Source organism: Anomaloglossus baeobatrachus, chromosome 3 (assembly GCF_048569485.1).
Source record: "Anomaloglossus baeobatrachus isolate aAnoBae1 chromosome 3, aAnoBae1.hap1, whole genome shotgun sequence".
Lineage (NCBI taxonomy): Eukaryota > Metazoa > Chordata > Amphibia > Anura > Aromobatidae > Anomaloglossus > Anomaloglossus baeobatrachus.
Window position 1 is genome coordinate 694323643 of NC_134355.1, and position 19228 is coordinate 694342870.

Consider the following 19228-nt stretch of genomic DNA (forward strand, 5'->3'; position numbering starts at 1 on the left):
GGCCCTCCTGTGGGGGGTGTACCCGGTGGCTCTCCTCCTGTGATGGGTGTACCCATGCGGCCCTCCTGTGATGGGTGTACCCATGCGGCCCTCCTGTGATGGGTGTACCCATGCGGCCCTCCTGTGGGGGGTGTACCCGGTGGCTCTCCTCCAGGGTGGTGTACCCATGTAGCCCTCCTGTTGGGGGGTGTATCCGGTGGCTCTCCTCCAGGGTGGTGTACCCATGCGGCCCTCCTGTTGGGTGGTGTACCCATGCGGCCCTCCTGTTGGGGGGTGTACCCATGCGGCCCTCCTGTTGGGGGGTGTACCCGGTGGCTCTCCTCCTGTGATGGGTGTACCCATGCGACCCTCCTGTGATGGGTGTACCCATGCGGCCCTCCTGTGGGGGGTGTACCCATGCGGCCCTCCTGTTGGGGGTGTACCCGGTGGCTCTCCTCCAGGGTGGTGTACCCCTGCGGCCCTCCTGTGGGGGGTGTACCCCTGCGGCCCTCCTGTTGGGGGTGTACCTGCCCCCTCCCGTGGTGTATGCCCGGGGTTGGATGTGAGGACACAGTGCTCCTGAGTGATCTCTCCTCTGGGTGGAGCGTCTGCGGTGCGGTTGTGGCGCTCGTCCAGGCTCCTCGGTAGTTTCCCCCCCCCCCCCCCCCCCCCCCGGAGCTGTTGTAACCTGATCCGCACACTGTTATAGGAGGTGAATGATCTGCTGCGGGTTTCGGTGACCGACACTTTCTGATACTTTGTTTATTCTGTTTTCATGTAGGACAAAGGAGGAAGATCTGCCCGGACGTCGGGCGCACACACGCGGACCTGACGACACGCGGACCTGACGACGCGCGGCCTGACACGCACTGACACGTGGCCTGACGCACTGACACTGCTCCACTTGGTGCTTTTATTTAATTTTTTTGATGAATTGAATCCTTTGATTTTTTTTACTTGTGGATTTGTACTGTGTTCCCCGCGGACTCCTCCCTGTGACCTCCCCGGATTATTCCCAATAATGCTGTCCAATGGTACTGTTCTCAACACCAGCAACTCCGAGCCAGACCCCGACGCTGTCCAGTCACACAAGGTGAGTGACGCCATTATACCGCGCCGAGCCCCTCGCTCAGGTCCTCCTCATCCTGGGGGGAGCGATCGGCCCCCTCCTCCGGACTAATGGCTTTTATATCTGCTGCTCCAATGAGTTATGGAGTGACACCTGCTACTGTATAGCGTTCTCCATACTGATGCTCTGTAGTAAGTGTTTATCCTATCACAGAGCTGGGGGTCACATCTACACTGCTCAGTGCTGCTGTATAGTGTTCTCCATACTGATGCTCTGTAGTAAGTGTTTATCCTATCACAGAGCTGGAGTCACATCTACACTGCTCAGTGCTGCTGTATAGTGCTCTCCATACTGATACTCTGTAGTAAGTGTTTATCCTATCACAGATCTAGAGTCACATCTACACTGCTCAGTGCTGCTGTATAGTGTTCCCCATACTGATGCTCTGTAGTAAGTGTTTATCCTATCATAGAGCTGGAGTCACATCTACACTGCTCAGTGCTGCTGTATAGTGTTCTCCATACTGATGCTCTGTAGTAAGTGTTTATCCTGTCATAGATCTGGAGTCACATCTACACTGCTCAGTGCTGCTGTATAGTGTTCCCCATACTGATGCTCTGTAGTAAGTGTTTATCCTATCATAGAGCTGGAGTCACATCTACACTGCTCAGTGCTGCTGTATAGTGTTCCCCATACTGATGCTCTGTAGTAAGTGTTTATCCTATCATAGAGCTGGAGTCACATCTACACTGCTCAGTGCTGCTGTATAGTGTTCTCCATACTGATGCTCTGTAGTAAGTGTTTATCCTATCACAGAGCTGGAGTCACATCTACACTGCTCAGTGCTGCTGTATAGTGTTCTCCATACTGATGCTCTGTAGTAAGTGTTTATCCTATCACAGAGCTGGAGTAACATTTACACTGCTCAGTGCTGCTGTATAGTGCTCTCCATACTGATGCTCTGTAGTAAGTGTTTATCAAGTCATAGATCTGGAGTCACATCTACACTGCTCAGTGCTGCTGTATAGTGTTCTCCATACTGATGCTCTGTAGTAAGTGTTTATCCTATCATAGAGCTGGAGTCACATCTACACTGCTCAGTGCTGCTGTATAGTGTTCTCCATACTGATGCTCTGTAGTAAGTGTTTATCCTATCACAGAGCTGGAGTAACATCTACACTGCTCAGTGCTGCTGTATAGTGCTTTCCATACTGATGCTCTGTAGTAAGTGTTACATCTACACTGCTCAGTGCTGCTGTATAGTGCTCTCCGTACTGATGCTCTGTAGTAAGTGTTTATCCTATCACAGAGCTGGAGTCACATCTACACTGCTCAGTGCTGCTGTATAGTGCTCTCCATACTGATGCTCTGTAGTAAGTGTTTATCCTATCACAGAGCTGGAGTCACATCTACACTGCTCAGTGCTGCTGTATAGTGCTCTCCATACTGATGCTTTGGACACACAGGTGTTTAAAAGGTAACTCAATTGACGCTTTTATATCTTTTATCTGTAGTTGCATTATCAAGTAATTAGCATTTTCTTTAATATGCCCGCGGGAAGTGCTTTGTCACTCCCAGAGCACTTAGCGCCTCATTTGCACATTAATGAAATGAAACCGCTAATTACTCAGGAATGGAGCAATAGATGGACAAAGAGGTAAAGGATGGATTTCCACGTCAAAGCCCTGAATGCCCCTGTACGCGGATTGGGCGGTTAATCTTACCATTTATTTTGCCATTTCTGTGGATTCCAGACTGATACATTGTAGCGAAATAGCTGATCTGTTCAGTCCACAGAGCCTCATCTAGATGGGATACAACCCGAGACCAGAAGGTAGTAAAGGTGCACACGTCAGACCTCCGCTGCCTTCATATTGGGATGATGGGGTCGCCGCATTGGGTTCTTACATCCCAGTCACATTAACCCCTTCACCCCCAGTCGGGCATTTCTGAACACGGCGATACCAAATGTGTGTATATTTTTTTATTTTTTTAACCCTTTCATTTTCATGGGGGCGAACGGGGTGATTTGAACTTTTTTTAATTCTTTAACTTTTTTTTTTTCCCTTACTTTACTAGTCCCCGAAAGGGCTATAAGGATCAGCAGTCTGATCGCTCATTCATTTCTACTGATCAGAGCTGCACAGCTCAGAACAGCAGAAATGCTGCGTTCCTGTTAGAGCTGCTGCTTTGTCGGCTGTAACAAGAAGTACGTCATGGTCGCGTCATGGGTCATCACATGACCCATCGCTATGATGGAAACCATTGTCTCCCTGTGATCACGTGACTGGGAATCCGATGGCGGCGGGGAGAGGCTATTTCCCCATCGCGACCATTTAAATTGCGCTGTCACATTTTGAAAGTGTGATCTAAGAGGTTAACAGGTGCGGGTGAATCGAGGATCCACCCATGCCTGTTAGCCGCACATGTCTGCTGTTCAAATCAGCAAGGATCACTGCCGGCTCACTGCAGCAGCCAGCGGTGATACCCCTACATGATTTAGAGCGTACTGGTGCGTCCTCAGTCTTGAAGGGGTTAATATGGAGTCAGCATCCCATGTGTGGTGCAGACGCCTTTGTGTCTGATTCCGGGCAGGAATCGTTAACTTTTTTATACCCTCGGGGCTTCAAAACGAACCTTGGATTTTCCCAGTAGAAGGTGCAGATGACGGGTGCGGACTGGATGAGGGGCCCGGATTAGGGCATTAGAAACTGAGGAACACACGGGCTAAAAATGTACTCTTCACTATTGCCTCAAAACCATCACCGGACATCACCATAACCATCACCAGACATCACTGTGACCCCAATCATCACCAGACATCATTGTGACCCCAATCATCACCAGACATCACTGTGACCCCAATCACCACCAGACATCACCGTGACCCCCAATCATCACCACCAGACATCACTGTGACCCCAATCATCACCACCAGACATCACTGTGACCCCAATCACCACCAGACATCACTGTGACCCCAATCATCACCAGACATCACTGTGACCCCCAATCACCACCAGACATCACTGTGACCCCAATCATCACCAGACAGCACCATAACCATCACTAGACAGCACCATAATCATCACCAGACATCACCATAACCAACACTAGACATCACCATAACCATCACCGGACATCACCATAACCATCACCAGACATCACTGTGACCACAATCATCACCAGACATCACCGAGGCCCGAAAACCATCACCGTGGTCACGAATACCAGATATCACCGTGACCTCATAACCATTACAAGATATCAAAGCGATCTTATAACCATCATCAGACATCGTGATCTCACAACCATCACCAGACATTACCGTGATCTCCTAACCATCACTGGACATTTCCGGGATCTCATAACCCATCACCAGATATCACCGTGATCTCATAATCCTTACCAGACATTACGGTGACCTCATAACATCACCAGATATCACTGTAATCTCATAACGATCACCACACGTTGCTAGGACCTCCTAACCATCTCCGGACATCACCGAGGCCCCAAAACCATCACGGTGGTCACACAACGATCAGCAGATATCACCGTGACCTCATAATCATAACCATCACCGTGACCTCAAAACCATCAATGGACATCACGAGGCCCCAAAACCATCACCGTGGTCACTAATACCAGATTTCACCATGATCTCATAGTCATAACCATCACCAGTTATCCCCGTGACCTCATAAACATTACAAGATATCAATGTGATCTCATAACCATCACCAGACATTACCGTGATCTCATAACCATCACCAGACATTACCGTGATCTCATAACCATCAGACATTACCGTGATCTCATAACCATCCCCAGACATTACCGTGATCTCATAACCATCCACAGACATTACCGTGATCTCATAACCATCACCAGACATTACCATGACCTCATAACCATCACCAGACATTACCGTGATCTCATAACCATCATCAGACATTACCGTGATCTCATAACCATCCCCAGACATTACCGTGATCTCATAACCATCATCAGACATTACCGTGATCTCATAACCATCCCCAGACATTACCGTGATCTCATAACCATCCCCAGAGATTACCGTGATCTCATAACCATCCCCAGACATTACCGTGATCTCATAACCATCCCCAGACATTACCGTGATCTCATAACCATCCACAGACATTACCGTGATCTCATAACCATCACCAGACATTACCATGACCTCATAACCATCACCAGACATCAACGTGATCTCATAACCATCACCAGACATTACCGTGATCTCATAACCATCATCAGACATTACCGTGATCTCATAACCATCCCCAGACATTACCGTGATCTCATAACCATCATCAGACATTACCGTGATCTCATAACCATCCCCAGACATTACCGTGATCTCATAACCATCCCCAGAGATTACCGTCATCTCATAACCATCCCCAGAGATTACCGTCATCTCATAACCATCCCCAGACATTACCGTGATCTCATAACCATCCCCAGACATTACCGTGATCTCATAACCATCCACAGACATTACCGTGATCTCATAACCATCACCAGACATTACCGTGACCTCATAACCATCACCAGACATCAACGTGATCTCATAACCATCACCAGACATTACCGTGATCTCATAACCATCATCAGACATTACCGTGATCTCATAACCATCCCCAGACATTACCGTGATCTCATAACCATCACCAGACATTACCGTGATCTCATAGCCATCACCAGACATTACCGTGATCTCATAACCATCATCAGACATTACGGTGATCTCATAACCATCACCAGACATCAACATGATCTCATAACCATCCCCAGACATTACCGTGATCTCATAACCATCACCAGACATTACCGTGATCTCATAGCCATCACCAGACATTACCGTGATCTCATAACCATCACCAGACATTACCATGACCTCATAGCCATCACCAGACATCAACGTGATCTCATAACCATCTCCAGACATTACCGTGATCTCATAACCATCATCAGACATTACCGTGATCTCATAACCATTCCCAGACATTACCGTGATCTCATAACCATCAGACATTACCGTGATCTCATAACCACCATCCCCAGACATTACCGTGATCTCATAACCATCCCCAGACATTACCGTGATCTCATAACCATCCCCAGACATTACCGTGATCTCATAACCATCACCAGACATTACCATGACCTCATAACCATCACCAGACATCAACGTGATCTCATAACCATCATCAGACATTACCGTGATCTCATAACCATCCCCAGACATTACCGTGATCTCATAATCATCCCCAGACATTACCGTGATCTCATAACCATCACCAGACATTACCGTGATCTCATAGCCATCACCAGACATTACTGTGATCTCATAACCATCGCCAGACATCAACGTGATCTCATAACCACCATCACCAGACATTACCGTGATCTCATAACCATCAGACATTACCGTGATCTCATAACCATCCCCAGACATTACCGTGATCTCATAACCATCACCAGACATCAACGTGATCTCATAACCACCATCTCCAGACATTACCGTGATCTCATAACTATCACCAGACATTACCGTGATCTCATAACCATCACCAGACATCAACGTGATCTCATAACCACCATCTCCAGACATTACCGTGATCTCATAACTATCACCAGACATTACCGTGATCTCATAACCATCACCAGACATCAACGTGATCTCATAACCACCATCTCCAGACATTACCGTGATCTCATAACCATCATCAGACATTACCGTGATCTCATAACCATCATCAGACATTACCGTGATCTCATAACCATCATCAGACATCAACGTGATCTCATAACCACCATCTCCAGACATTACCGTGATCTCATAACCATCATCAGACATTACCGTGATCTCATAACCATCATCAGACATTACCGTGATCTCATAACCATCATCAGACATTACCGTGATCTCATAACCATCACCAGACATCAACGTGATCTCATAACCACCATCTCCAGACATTACCGTGATCTCATAACCATCATCAGACATTACCGTGATCTCATAACCATCATCAGACATCAACGTGATCTCATAACCATCAGACATTACCGTGATCTCATAACCATGACCAGACATCAACGTGATCTCATAACCATCACCAGACATTACCGTGATCTCATAACCATCACCAGACATCACTGTGACCCCAATCATCACCAGACATCACTGTGACCCCAATCATCACCAGACATCACTGTGACCCCAATCACCACCAGACATCACTGTGACCCCAATCACCACCAGACATCACTGTGACCCCAATCACCACCAGACATCACTGTGACCCCAATCACCACCAGACATCACTGTGACCCCAATCATCACCAGACATTACTGTGACCCCAATCATCACCAGACATCACTGTGACCCCAATCATCACCAGACATCACTGTGACCCCAATCATCACCAGACATCACTGTGACCCCAATCATCACCAGACATCACTGTGACCCCAATAATCACCAGACATCACTGTGACCCCCAATCATCACCAGACATCACTGTGACCCCAATCATCACCAGACATCACTGTGACCACAAATCCATCACCAGACATCACTGTGACCCCAATCACCACCAGACATCACTGTGACCCCAATCACCACCAGACATCACTGTGACCCCAATCATCACCAGACATCACTGTGACCCCAATCATCACCAGACATCACTGTGACCCCAATCATCACCAGACATCACTGTGACCCCCAATCATCACCAGACATCACTGTGACCCCCAATCATCACCAGACATCACTGTGACCCCCAATCATCACCAGACATCACTGTGACCCCCAATCATCACCAGACATCACTGTGACCCACAATCATCACCAGACATCACTGTGACCCCAATCATCACCAGACATCACTGTGACCACATATCCATCACCAGACATCACCATAGATATCAACTGAAATCAACAAGACCTCGTAACCATCACCAGACATTACTGTGATTTCATAACCATCACCAGATAAAACTGAGACCAAATAACCATATCCAGACAGCTCCAGACATTAACGTGATCTCATAACCATCACTGGACTTCACCATGATCTCATCACCATCATCAGACATTACTGTGATCTCATAACAATCACCAAGACCTTATACCCATCCCCAGACATTACCGTGACCACAAAACCATCAGACATTACCGTGTCCTCATAACCATCACCAGATATCACCGTAATCTCATAATCATTACCAGATATTACATTGACCTCATACGGTGACCTCATAACTATCACCAGATATCACTGTAATCTCCTAACCATCACCACACATTTCCGTGACCTCCTAACCATCTCTGGACATCACTGGGATCTCATAACCATCACCAGACATTCCCGTGACCTCATAATCATCAGCAGACATCACCAAGATCTTCTAAATATTGCTGTAATCTTATAACTATTCCAAGAGTTGACTGTGATCTCATAACCATCACCGGACATCACCGAGGCCTCAAAACCATCTCGGTGGTCACACAACGATCCCCAGATATCACCATGACCTCATAATCATAACCACTGGACATCACCGTGACCCCAAAACCATCACCGAGGCCCGAAAACCATCACCGTGGTCACGAATACCAGATATCACCGTGACCTCATAATCATAAACATCACCAGATATCACCGTGACCTCATAACCATTACAAGATATCAACGCGATCTTATAACCATCACCAGACATCGTGATCTCACAACCATCACCAGACATTACCGTGATCTCCTAACCATCACTGGACATTTCCGGGATCTCATAACATCACCAGATATCACTGTAATCTCATAACGATCACCACACATTACTAGGACCTCCTAACCATCTCCGGACATCACCGAGGCCCCAAAACCATCATGGTGGTCACACAACGATCAGCAGATATCACCGTGACCTCATAATCATAACCATCACCGTGACCTCAAAACCATCAATGGACATCACGAGGCCCCAAAATCATCACCGTGGTCACGAATACCAGATTTCACCATGATCTCATAGTCATAACCATCACCAGATATTACCGCGACCTCATAAACATTACAAGATATCAATGTGATCTCATAACCATCACCAGACATTACCGTGATCTCATAACCATCACCTTACATTACCGTGATCTCATAACCATCATTAGACATTACCGTGATCTCATAACCATCCCCAGACATTACCGTGATCTCATCACCATCCCCAGACATTACCGTGATCTCATAACCATCCCCAGACATTACCGTGATCTCATCACCATCCCCAGACATTACCGTGATCTCATAACCATCCCCAGACATTACCGTGATCTCATAACCATCACCATACATTACCGTGATCTCATAACCATCACCATACATTACCGTGATCTCATAACCATCACCAGACATCAACGTGATCTCATAACCATCACCAGACATCAACGTGATCTCATAACCATCACCAGACATCAACGTGATCTCATAACCATCACCAGACATCAACGTGATCTCATAACCATCACCAGACATCAACGTGATCTCATAACCATCACCAGACATCAACGTGATCTCATAACCATCACCAGACATCAACGTGATCTCATAACCATCACCAGACATCAACGTGATCTCATAACCATCACCAGACATCAACGTGATCTCATAACCATCACCAGACATCAACGTGATCTCATAACCATCACCAGACATCAACGTGATCTCATAACCATCATCAGACATCAACGTGATCTCATAACCACCATCTCCAGACATTACCGTGATCTCATAACCATCACCAGACATCAACGTGATCTCATAATCATCACCATACATTACCATGATCTCATAACCATCTCCAGACATTACCGTGATCTCATAACCATCACCAGACATTACCGTGATCTCATAACCATTACCAGGCATCAACGTGATCTCATAACCATCACCAGACATCAACGTGATCTCATAACCATCATCAGACATCAATGTGATCTCATAACCATCCCCAGACATTACCGTGATCTCATAACCATCATCAGACATCAACGTGATCTCATAACCACCGTCTCCAGACATTACCGTGATCTCATAACCATCCCCAGAAATTACCGTGATCTCATAACCATCACCAGACATCAACGTGATCTCATAACCATCACCATACATTACTATGATCTCATAACCATCACCAGACATCAACGTGATCTCATAACCATCACCATACATTACTATGATCTCATAACCATCTCCAGACATTACCGTGATCTCATAACCATCCCCAGACATTACCGTGATCTCATAACCATCATCAGACATCAACTGGATCTCCTAACCATCACCAGACATCACCATGACTTCATAATAATCATTGGGCATCATCGTGATTATTGGCCACATCTCTAGAGCTGGCCGGATGCTTGGCCACATCTCTAGAGCCAGAAGGACACTTGGTCACATTTCTAGAGCTGGACAGACGCTGGGCCACATCTCTAGAGCTGGACAGACGCTGGGCCACATCTCTAGAGCTGGACAGACGCTGGGCCACATCTCTAGAGCTGGACAGACGCTGGGCCACATCTCTAGAGCTGGACAGACGCTGGGCCACATCACACTTGCGCTCTCTTATTACTGGTGTCTCAGATTCCTGGCGTCAGGCTTACTCTTCGCTCTCCTGTGGTTATAGTAAAGGGAAAAATGTAAAGACAAGTGGAGGAGACGTCCAGATGTGTGACATTGCTGCCAGATTCACCGCAGGGCTCACCAGTGCCGTACACCCGCTCCATCAACCATCACATGTGTTTTCCATTATCCAGATATTTACCCGTCACCTGCCAATGCTGCTTTAAGCCTGAAGAATAAAGGCGTCTTGTGCGCCGGGCGGGTCACCTCGGTCCACAGTTACATTATACCGCCGGCCCGTCTCACTGACGGAGAACCTAAATATCTCATCAGTGTAAAGGGTCGTATATAGGGTGTAAAATAATCTAGTGTGAGCTCTTCTCATCACTGTCCTCTGTGTACACTCCTCTGAGTGTTCTCTGCTCCGGTCTCTGCTCTGGTGTCTGCTCCGGTCTCTGATATTGTCTGTTTCTACTTTTATCCCCTTTGCTCTTGATGCTCCATGTCCCTTTGTCTCTTCTCTTATCTCCCAATTTCTATGTAGTTCTGTCTCTATCCGATCTATCAGAACCCGTTCTCTTGTGGTTCTGTCTATTTTCTTTTGTTTTCTTTCGGTTTCTCTATGGTTCTGTCTCTGTTCCTTCTGTTCTCTCCTGGTTTCTCTATGGTTCTGTCTCTGTTCCTTCTGTTCTCTCCTGGTTTCTCTACGGTTCTGTCTCTGTTTCTTCGGTTCTCTCCTGGTTTCTCTATGGTTCTGTCTCTGTTTCTTCGGTTCTCTCCTGGTTTCTCCATGGTTCTGTCTCTGTTCCTTCTGTTCTCTTCTGGTTTCTCTATGATTCTGTTTCTGCTTCTTCTGTTCTCTCCTGGTCTCTCTATGGTTCTGTCTCTGTTCCTTCTGTTCTCTCCTGGTTTCTCTATGGTTCTGTCTCTGTTTCTTCGGTTCTCTCCTGGTTTCTCCATGGTTCTGTCTCTGTTCCTTCTGTTCTCTTCTGGTTTCTCTATGATTCTGTTTCTGCTTCTTCTGTTCTCTCCTGGTCTCTCTATGGTTCTGTCTCTGTTCCTTCTGTTCTCTCCTGGTTTCTCTATGGTTCTGTCTCTGTTTCTTCGGTTCTCTCCTGGTTTCTCCATGGTTCTGTCTCTGTTCCTTCTGTTCTCTTCTGGTTTCTCTATGATTCTGTTTCTGCTTCTTCTGTTCTCTCCTGGTCTCTCTATGGTTCTGTCTCTGTTCCTTCTGTTCTCTCCTGGTTTCTCTATGGTTCTGTCTCTGTTCCTTCTGTTCTCTCCTGGTTTCTCTATGGTTCTGTCTCTGTTCCTTCTGTTCTCTCCTGGTTTCTCTATGGTTCTGTCTCTGTTCCTTCTGTTCTCTCCTGGTTTCTCTATGGTTCTGTCTCTGTTCCTTCTGTTCTCTCCTGGTTTGTCCATGGTTCTGTCTCTGTTCCTTCTGTTCTCCTCTGGTTTCTCTATGATTCTGTTTCTGCTTCTTCTGTTCTCTCCTGGTCTCTCTATGGTTCTGTCTCTGTTCCTTCTGTTCTCTCCTGGTTTCTCTATGGTTCTGTCTCTGTTCCTTCTGTTCTCTCCTGGTTTCTCTATGGTTCTGTCTCTGTTCCTTCTGTTCTCTCCTGGTTTCTCTATGGTTCTGTCTCTGTTCCTTCTGTTCTATCCTGGTTTCTCTATGGTTCTGTCTCTGTTCCTTCTGTTCTCTCCTGGTTTCTCTATGGTTCTGTCTCTGTTCCTTCTGTTCTCTCCTGGTTTCTCTATGGTTCTGTCTCTGTTCCTTCTGTTCTCTTCTGGTTTCTCTATGATTCTGTTTCTGCTTCTTCTGTTCTCTCCTGGTCTCTCTATGGTTCTGTCTCTGTTCCTTCTGTTCTCTCCTGGTTTCTCTATGGTTCTGTCTCTGTTCCTTCTGTTCTCTCCTGGTTTCTCTATGGTTCTGTCTCTGTTCCTTCTGTTCTCTCCTGGTTTCTCTATGGTTCTGTCTCTGTTCCTTCTGTTCTCTCCTGGTTTCTCTATGATTCTGTTTCTGCTTCTTCTGTTCTCTCCTGGTTTCTCCATGGTTCTGTCTCTGTTCCTTCTGTTCTTTCCTGGTCTCTCTATGGTTCTGACTCTGTTCCTTCTGTTCTCTCCTGGTTTCTCCATGGTTCTGTCTCGGTTCCTTCTGTTCTCTCCTGGTTTCTCTATGGTTCTGTCTCTGTTTCTTCTGGTCTCTCCTGGTTTCTCCATGGTTCTGTCTCGGTTTCTTCTGGTCTCTCCTGGTTTCTCTATAGTTCTGTCTCTGTTCCTTCTGTTCTCTCCTGGTTTCTCTATGGTTTGGTCTCTGTTCCTTCTGTTCTCTCCTTGTTTCTCTATGGTTCTCTCTCTGTTTCTTCTGGTCTCTCCTGGTTTTTCTATGTTTATGAGACAGAACCATGGAGAAACCAGGAGAGAACAGAAGGAACAGAGACCAAACCATAGAGAAATCAGGAGAGAACAGAAGGAACAGAGACCAAACCAGAGAGACCAGGACAGAATGGAAGGAACAGACACAGAACCATGGAGAAACCAGGAGAGAACAGAAGAAACAGAGACAGAAACATGGAGAAACCAGGAGAGAACAGAAGAAACAGACAGAACCGTAGAGAATCCAGGAGAGAACAGAAGGAACAGAGACAGAACCATGGAGAAACCAGGAGAGAACAGAAGGAACAGAGACAGAACCATAGAGAAACCAGGACAGAACAGAAGGAACAGACACAGAACCATAGAGAAACCAGGAAAGAACAGAAGGAACATACACAGAACCATAGAGAAACCAGGAGAGAACAGAAGGAACAGAGACAGAACCATAGAGAAACCAGGAGAGAACAGAAAGAACAGAGACAGAACCATGGAGAAACCAGGAAAGAACAGAAGGAACAGCGACAGAACCATAGAGAAACCAGGAGAGAACAGAAGGAACAGAGACCAAACCATAGAGAGACCAGGAGAGAACAGAAGAAGCAGAAACAGAATCATAGAGAAACCAGAAGAGAACAGAAGGAACAGAGACAGAACCATGGAGAGATCAGGAGAGAACAGAAGGAACAGAGACAGAACCATAGAGAAACCAGGAGAGAACAGAAGGAACAGAGACAGAACCATAGAGAGACCAGGAGAGAACAGAAGAAGCAGAAACAGAATCATAGAGAAACCAGAAGAGAACAGAAGGAACAGAGACAGAACCATAGAGAAACCAGGAAAGAACAGAAGAAGCAGAAACAGAATCATAGAGAAACCAGAAGAGAACAGAAGGAACAGAGACAGAAGCATAGAGAGATCAGGAGAGAACAGAAGGAACAGAGACAGAAGCATAGAGAGACCAGGAGAGAACAGAAGGAACAGAGACAGAACCATAGAGAAACCAGGACAGAACAGAAGGAACAGAGACAGAACCATAGAGTAACCAGGAGAGAACAGAAGAAACAGAGACAGAACCATAGAGAAACCAGGAAAGAACAGAAGGAACAGAGACAGAACCATAGAGAAACCAGGAAAGAACAGAAGGAACAGAGACAGAACCATAGAGAAACCAGGAGAGAACAGAAGGAACAGAGACCAAACCATAGAGAGACTAGGAGAGAACAGAAGAAGCAGAGACAGAACCATAGAGAAACCAGAAGAGAACAGAAGGAAAAGAGACAGAATCATGGAGAGACCAGGAGAGAACAGAAGGAACAGAGACAGAACCATGGAGAGACGGGGAGTGAACAGAAGGAACAGAGACAGAACCATAGAGAGACCAGGAGAGAACAAAAAAGAAGACAGACAGAACCATAGAGAACAAAAGGTACAGAGACAGAAAAATGGAGAGATCAGGAGAGAACCAGAGGAACAGAGACAGAGCGATAGAGAATGCAGGAAAGAACAGAAGGAACAGAGACAGAGTCTTTGTTCCTTCTGTTCTCTCCTGGTTTCTCTACGGTTCTGTCTTTGTTCCTTCTGTTCTCTCCTGGTTTCTCTATGGTTCTGTCTCTCTTTCTTCTGTTCTGTCCTGGTCTCTCTATGGTTTGGTCTCTGTTTCTTCTGTTCTGTCCTGTTTCTCTATGGTTCTGTCTTTGTTCCTTCTGTTCTCTCCTGGTTTCTCTATGGTTCTGTCTTTGTTCCTTCTGTTCTCTCCTGGTTTCTCTATGGTTCTGTCTCTGTTCCTTCTGTTCTCTCCTGGTTTCTCTATGGTTCTGTCTCTGTTCCTTCTGTTCTCTCCTGGTTTCTCTACGGTTCTGTCTCTGTTTCTTCTGTTCTCTCCTGGTTTCTCTACGGTTCTGTCTCTGTTTCTTCTGTTCTCTCCTGGTTTCTCCATGTTTCTGTCTCTGTTTCTTCTGTTCTCTCCTGGTTTCTCTATGATTCTGTTTCTGCTTCTTCTGTTCTCTCCTGGTTTCTCCATGGTTCTTTCTCTGTTTCTTCTGTTCTGTCCTGGTTTCTCTATGGTTCTGTCTTTGTTCCTTCTGTTCTGTCCTGGTTTCTCTATGGTTCTGTCTCTGTTCCTCCTGTTCTCTCCTGGTTTCTCTACGGTTCTCTCTGTTTCTTCTGTTCTCTCCTGGTTTCTTCATGTTTCTGTCTCTGTTCCTTCTGTTCTCTCCTGGTTTCTCCATGGTTCTGTGTCTGTTTCTTCTGTTCTGTCCTGGTTTCTCTATGGTTCTGTCTTTGTTCCTTCTGTTCTCTCCTGGTTTCTCTACGGTTCTGTCTCTGTTTCTTCTGTTCTCTCCTGGTTTCTCCATGTTTCTGTCTCTGTTTCTTAAGTTCTCTCTCTGTATCTGTATGATTTTGTCTCTGACCTTTTTTCTGTCCCGGTCTCTCCATCGTTCTGTCGCTTTTCCTTCTGTTCTCTCCGGGTTTATCCATGGTTCAGTCAAAATAAGCAAAAGTACCTGCTGTTCATCTGCCAGAAATGTTACTCTGGTCACTGACTGGCGAGGAGCGCGGAGGCGTCACTGATAAAGTGCACGGATCTCATTAGGTGACGTGCGCCTGGTACTGATCCAGAGCTTCCTATTCTTGTAGCCTGGAACACGAGACCCCGGCCTTTCTGGGTCGGCCATGAGTTGTTGCCCACATTCCCTCTCAGGTTGGTTCTGATCACCACTATATTTCCATTATGTGAAATGTCAGAATAATGCGAGAGGCAATGATCGGAGTCCACATTCAAGCTCAGTGCTCGGTGGTGACTCTTCTCTTGAGTTGCCTCTTCTCACTTTTCTGTTCTCCCTGCTCTGCTGCTTGCCTCCATGCTTTTCTGTGATCTTTCCCCCCTCCTCACAGTACAGATTACAGCTGGCGCTGCTCTCATATATGAGCGCTGCTCTTGGAGTCGGATGTTATACGAGCTGCTCGCTGGAGGAGCGGTTTCCTTTGGCCTCTCGGGGGCTCTGTTACCTGATTTGACTCCGCAGTGCAGTGGAGATTTATCTGGTGAAGAGCCAAAAGTAGAAGCAGAGAGTGCGAGAACAGAGAAGCCTCCATGAAGATGGGAAGCGTGAGGGTGGAGGCCAGACATGGATGATAGCTGGACGTGAGTGTGCACGAGTGTGAAACACCCTGCTCCCCTCCAGCGTGGGAAAGAAGACTGACCGGCGGACGTTACTGCCGGCGGACGTTACTGCCGGCGGACGTTACTGCCGGCGAACGTTATCGCCGGGTCCAGTGAGCGTAACTCAAGTCACCGAGATGGTGAGATCTTCAGCTTTAATTCAGAGGGGTTTCCAGGGAGCTGGTGGCCGACCACAAGATCGGTGATAAGTTGCTGATTGCTGGGACTTTGGCCACATAGACCCCCACCAGTAGCCACATTGTTTACGAGACCCTCTCTGTCGGTCCAGTAGACAGTAAGTGGAGTGGTCACACGCTGAACCATTGCTTCAGTTGGTCGCACACCCATCGATTTAGCAATTTATCAATTACAGTACGAGGAGCTGAACTTACATTTGGCGTGTGTCATGGCAGCTCTCAATATACGGAGACGATAAAAGGGATTAGAGTCCAAGAAAAAACACTATCAGGAAGCACAAATGTGGAATCGCCTATCGATATGGTCCATTGTTACAAAGAAGAAAATCATTGGGGAACTACAGAACTCAAAAGACCTCGAGGAGCCCAGAAAATAAGTAAAGCAGATGATCATATCCAAGCCGTTCCCACCACCAAGCTTGGTCACATACAGCCCAGAGGAGCCGGGTGTATGGAGGTTGCAAAACCCCCGGACCATGGCGGGACCTGCCGACCTTCCCATGTGTGTATGGCCTGCTGACCCTTCCCTTGAAAGATGATATCAAGGAAAAGAAGGATCAAGCAGGTGGAATTTCATCATTGAGTCCTTTGTTGTTTTTAAGGAGATAAGATCTGTCCTCTCCGGCCGCCATGTTCCCATCCTATGCCATGCACATGACATGAATGCTTGGCCCAGGTGAGCACTGCTGATCTGTCCACTCACATTCATTGTAGAGGAGTGAAATAATGGAGGTTCCGTCAGTGTCTAATCACTTCTGGAGCCAACCATGAGTGTGTCTGGCCTGCGACCTCTCCCATACACACTCACTTCCAGACATGGCCCAGGCCTGGCCTTCACCCTCAATTATGTCCTACCTCCATGGAGGCCGCTCTGTCCTCTGACACTGAGTTTCTAGCTTCACAGAAAGGCCTTAACACTTTTTAAAACATCTCCAGAAGCCACCCAAGATGAAACCAAAAGGGTTGGAGCAACAATGGGGAGGTGAGGTGTATGAAGAAAAGGAAGGGCTGATGACCTGCAGCTCGGTGGAGGCATAGTTATGGCGTGGGCATGTATGGAGCAAGGACACTGGTGGTGACTGACGATGTGACTATGGATAGAAGGGTCCGGTGGAGGTATGTAGAGCGGCACAATCTGCTCGGATCCAGTCAGCTTCTCTGTAGTGAAAGTAAGCGAGTAATTGATGAGCGGGAGAGCAGAGATGTGCGGGAAGGAGAAGACATTCTGTAGGACTTCACAGGATGGCTACCACCAACACTTGACTATGATGGGGTCTTCCGGGGGCCAGTGTTTAGATGGACTTCTCCTTCTCCGGGCCCTGTGCCGGCCATAACCCAATGCGGCAAAGTATTCAGTAGGCATAATTGTCTGAGTGTGGAAGGAGGCCTGGTCCTCCGATATAAGATACGGTAAGTTTCTTACAGTTGCCGGCAGTTCTATAGGTCCGCTCGTCTCTATTCACAAGTGGAGTTATTGTCTGCGGAGGCCGGCGTCCCACTCTTCTTGAAGGGCGGCCCTCAGATCATTGAGGTTCTGGGGTACAGAGTTACGGCCTCTACACTGCGACTCAGCTGATCCCATTGGTGTCTATGGGATTCAGGTCTGGAGAAAGTGCGGCCGTTCCATTTGAGGTCCCCCCGCTCCCTAATGATGTGACCTTGATGACCTGGAGCTTTGTCCTCTATGAAGATGAGATTAGGCCGGTGTTGTTCATGCAGAGGCACAATGACTGGAGTAATGATGGCATTCCAGTAGTCGGGGCGGTCATTGTACAGTCACATAGTGTAGGGTCATTCTGTACTAACCACACACCGGACCACACTGTAACACCACCACCACCAAAGGCTCGTCTAGTGACAGCAGTGGCTGATGCACAGCGCTCTCCTGGAGGTCTCCAATATCATTGGTGGCCATCATTTCTACTCAACGTTAATCGACTTTCATCAGTGACGAGCACTGAGGCAACCGGTCCCTCGTCGAGCGTAGATGACGCTTGTGCCTGGTGATGTGGTTCAGGTACCTTACAGGTCATCTAGCATGCAGACCACCCCGATGTAAACTGTTTTGAATGGTCTGATGTGACACTTGGTGCCTGTCACCTAAAATGTGTCTGGAGTTGTGTGGCATTCATCATCCGGTTCTGAAGGGCATTGTTCACAATGAAGCAGTCATCTGTGTGGGATGTGGCCAAAGGATGTCCACTTCTCTGCCTTTCTGTGACTCTTCCAGTCTCTCTGTGTCTCTGTATAACCTGCTGGTGACACTCTGTGACAATCTAAGCTCAGTGGCCACTTCCGTCGGAGAACGTGCTACTTGAGGCCTCACAATGGCGCGATACTGCTGATCAATAGTTAGGGGTCATCTTGGCCTCATGATATCAAAATGTGAAGAGCACGATGAGAAGGACTGTAAACACCAATTCTAACTGAACCCCGAAATTTATTAGGTGATTCATGGATCAAACTCCTGCTGTGAATTTTACCATTAAGCTCCTTGTTAGAGAACAGCAAGTTGTGCAAAACGTCCTGAAACATTGAACAGCTGGACATGAGCATCCAAAAGATTAGAGAAGGTCACAGTAAGTTCACCTGGAGGAGCTTTGGATGTGACTGGAGACCTGATATATCTCAGGACGCAGCTCTGGCTGTGACTGTAGGCCTGATATATCTCAGGACGAAGCTCTGGATGTGACTGTAGGCCTGATATATCTCAGGACGCAGCTCTGGATGTGACTGTAGGCCTGATATATCTCAGGACGCAGCTCTGGATGTGACTGTAGG

The 19228-nt window shown here is 47.1% G+C and overlaps 1 protein-coding gene across 1 annotated transcript in view; it reads left to right on the plus strand.

Moving 5' to 3' along the window:
- The window catches only part of LOC142297087 (DNA (cytosine-5)-methyltransferase 3A-like), a 271093-nt gene that overhangs the window by 81760 nt on the left and 170105 nt on the right, over positions 1-19228 (plus strand). The window contains 1 exon segment of the mRNA XM_075341333.1: positions 761-1072. Within this exon segment, the coding sequence (XP_075197448.1) occupies positions 1001-1072 (72 nt within the window). The 5' untranslated portion in view covers positions 761-1000.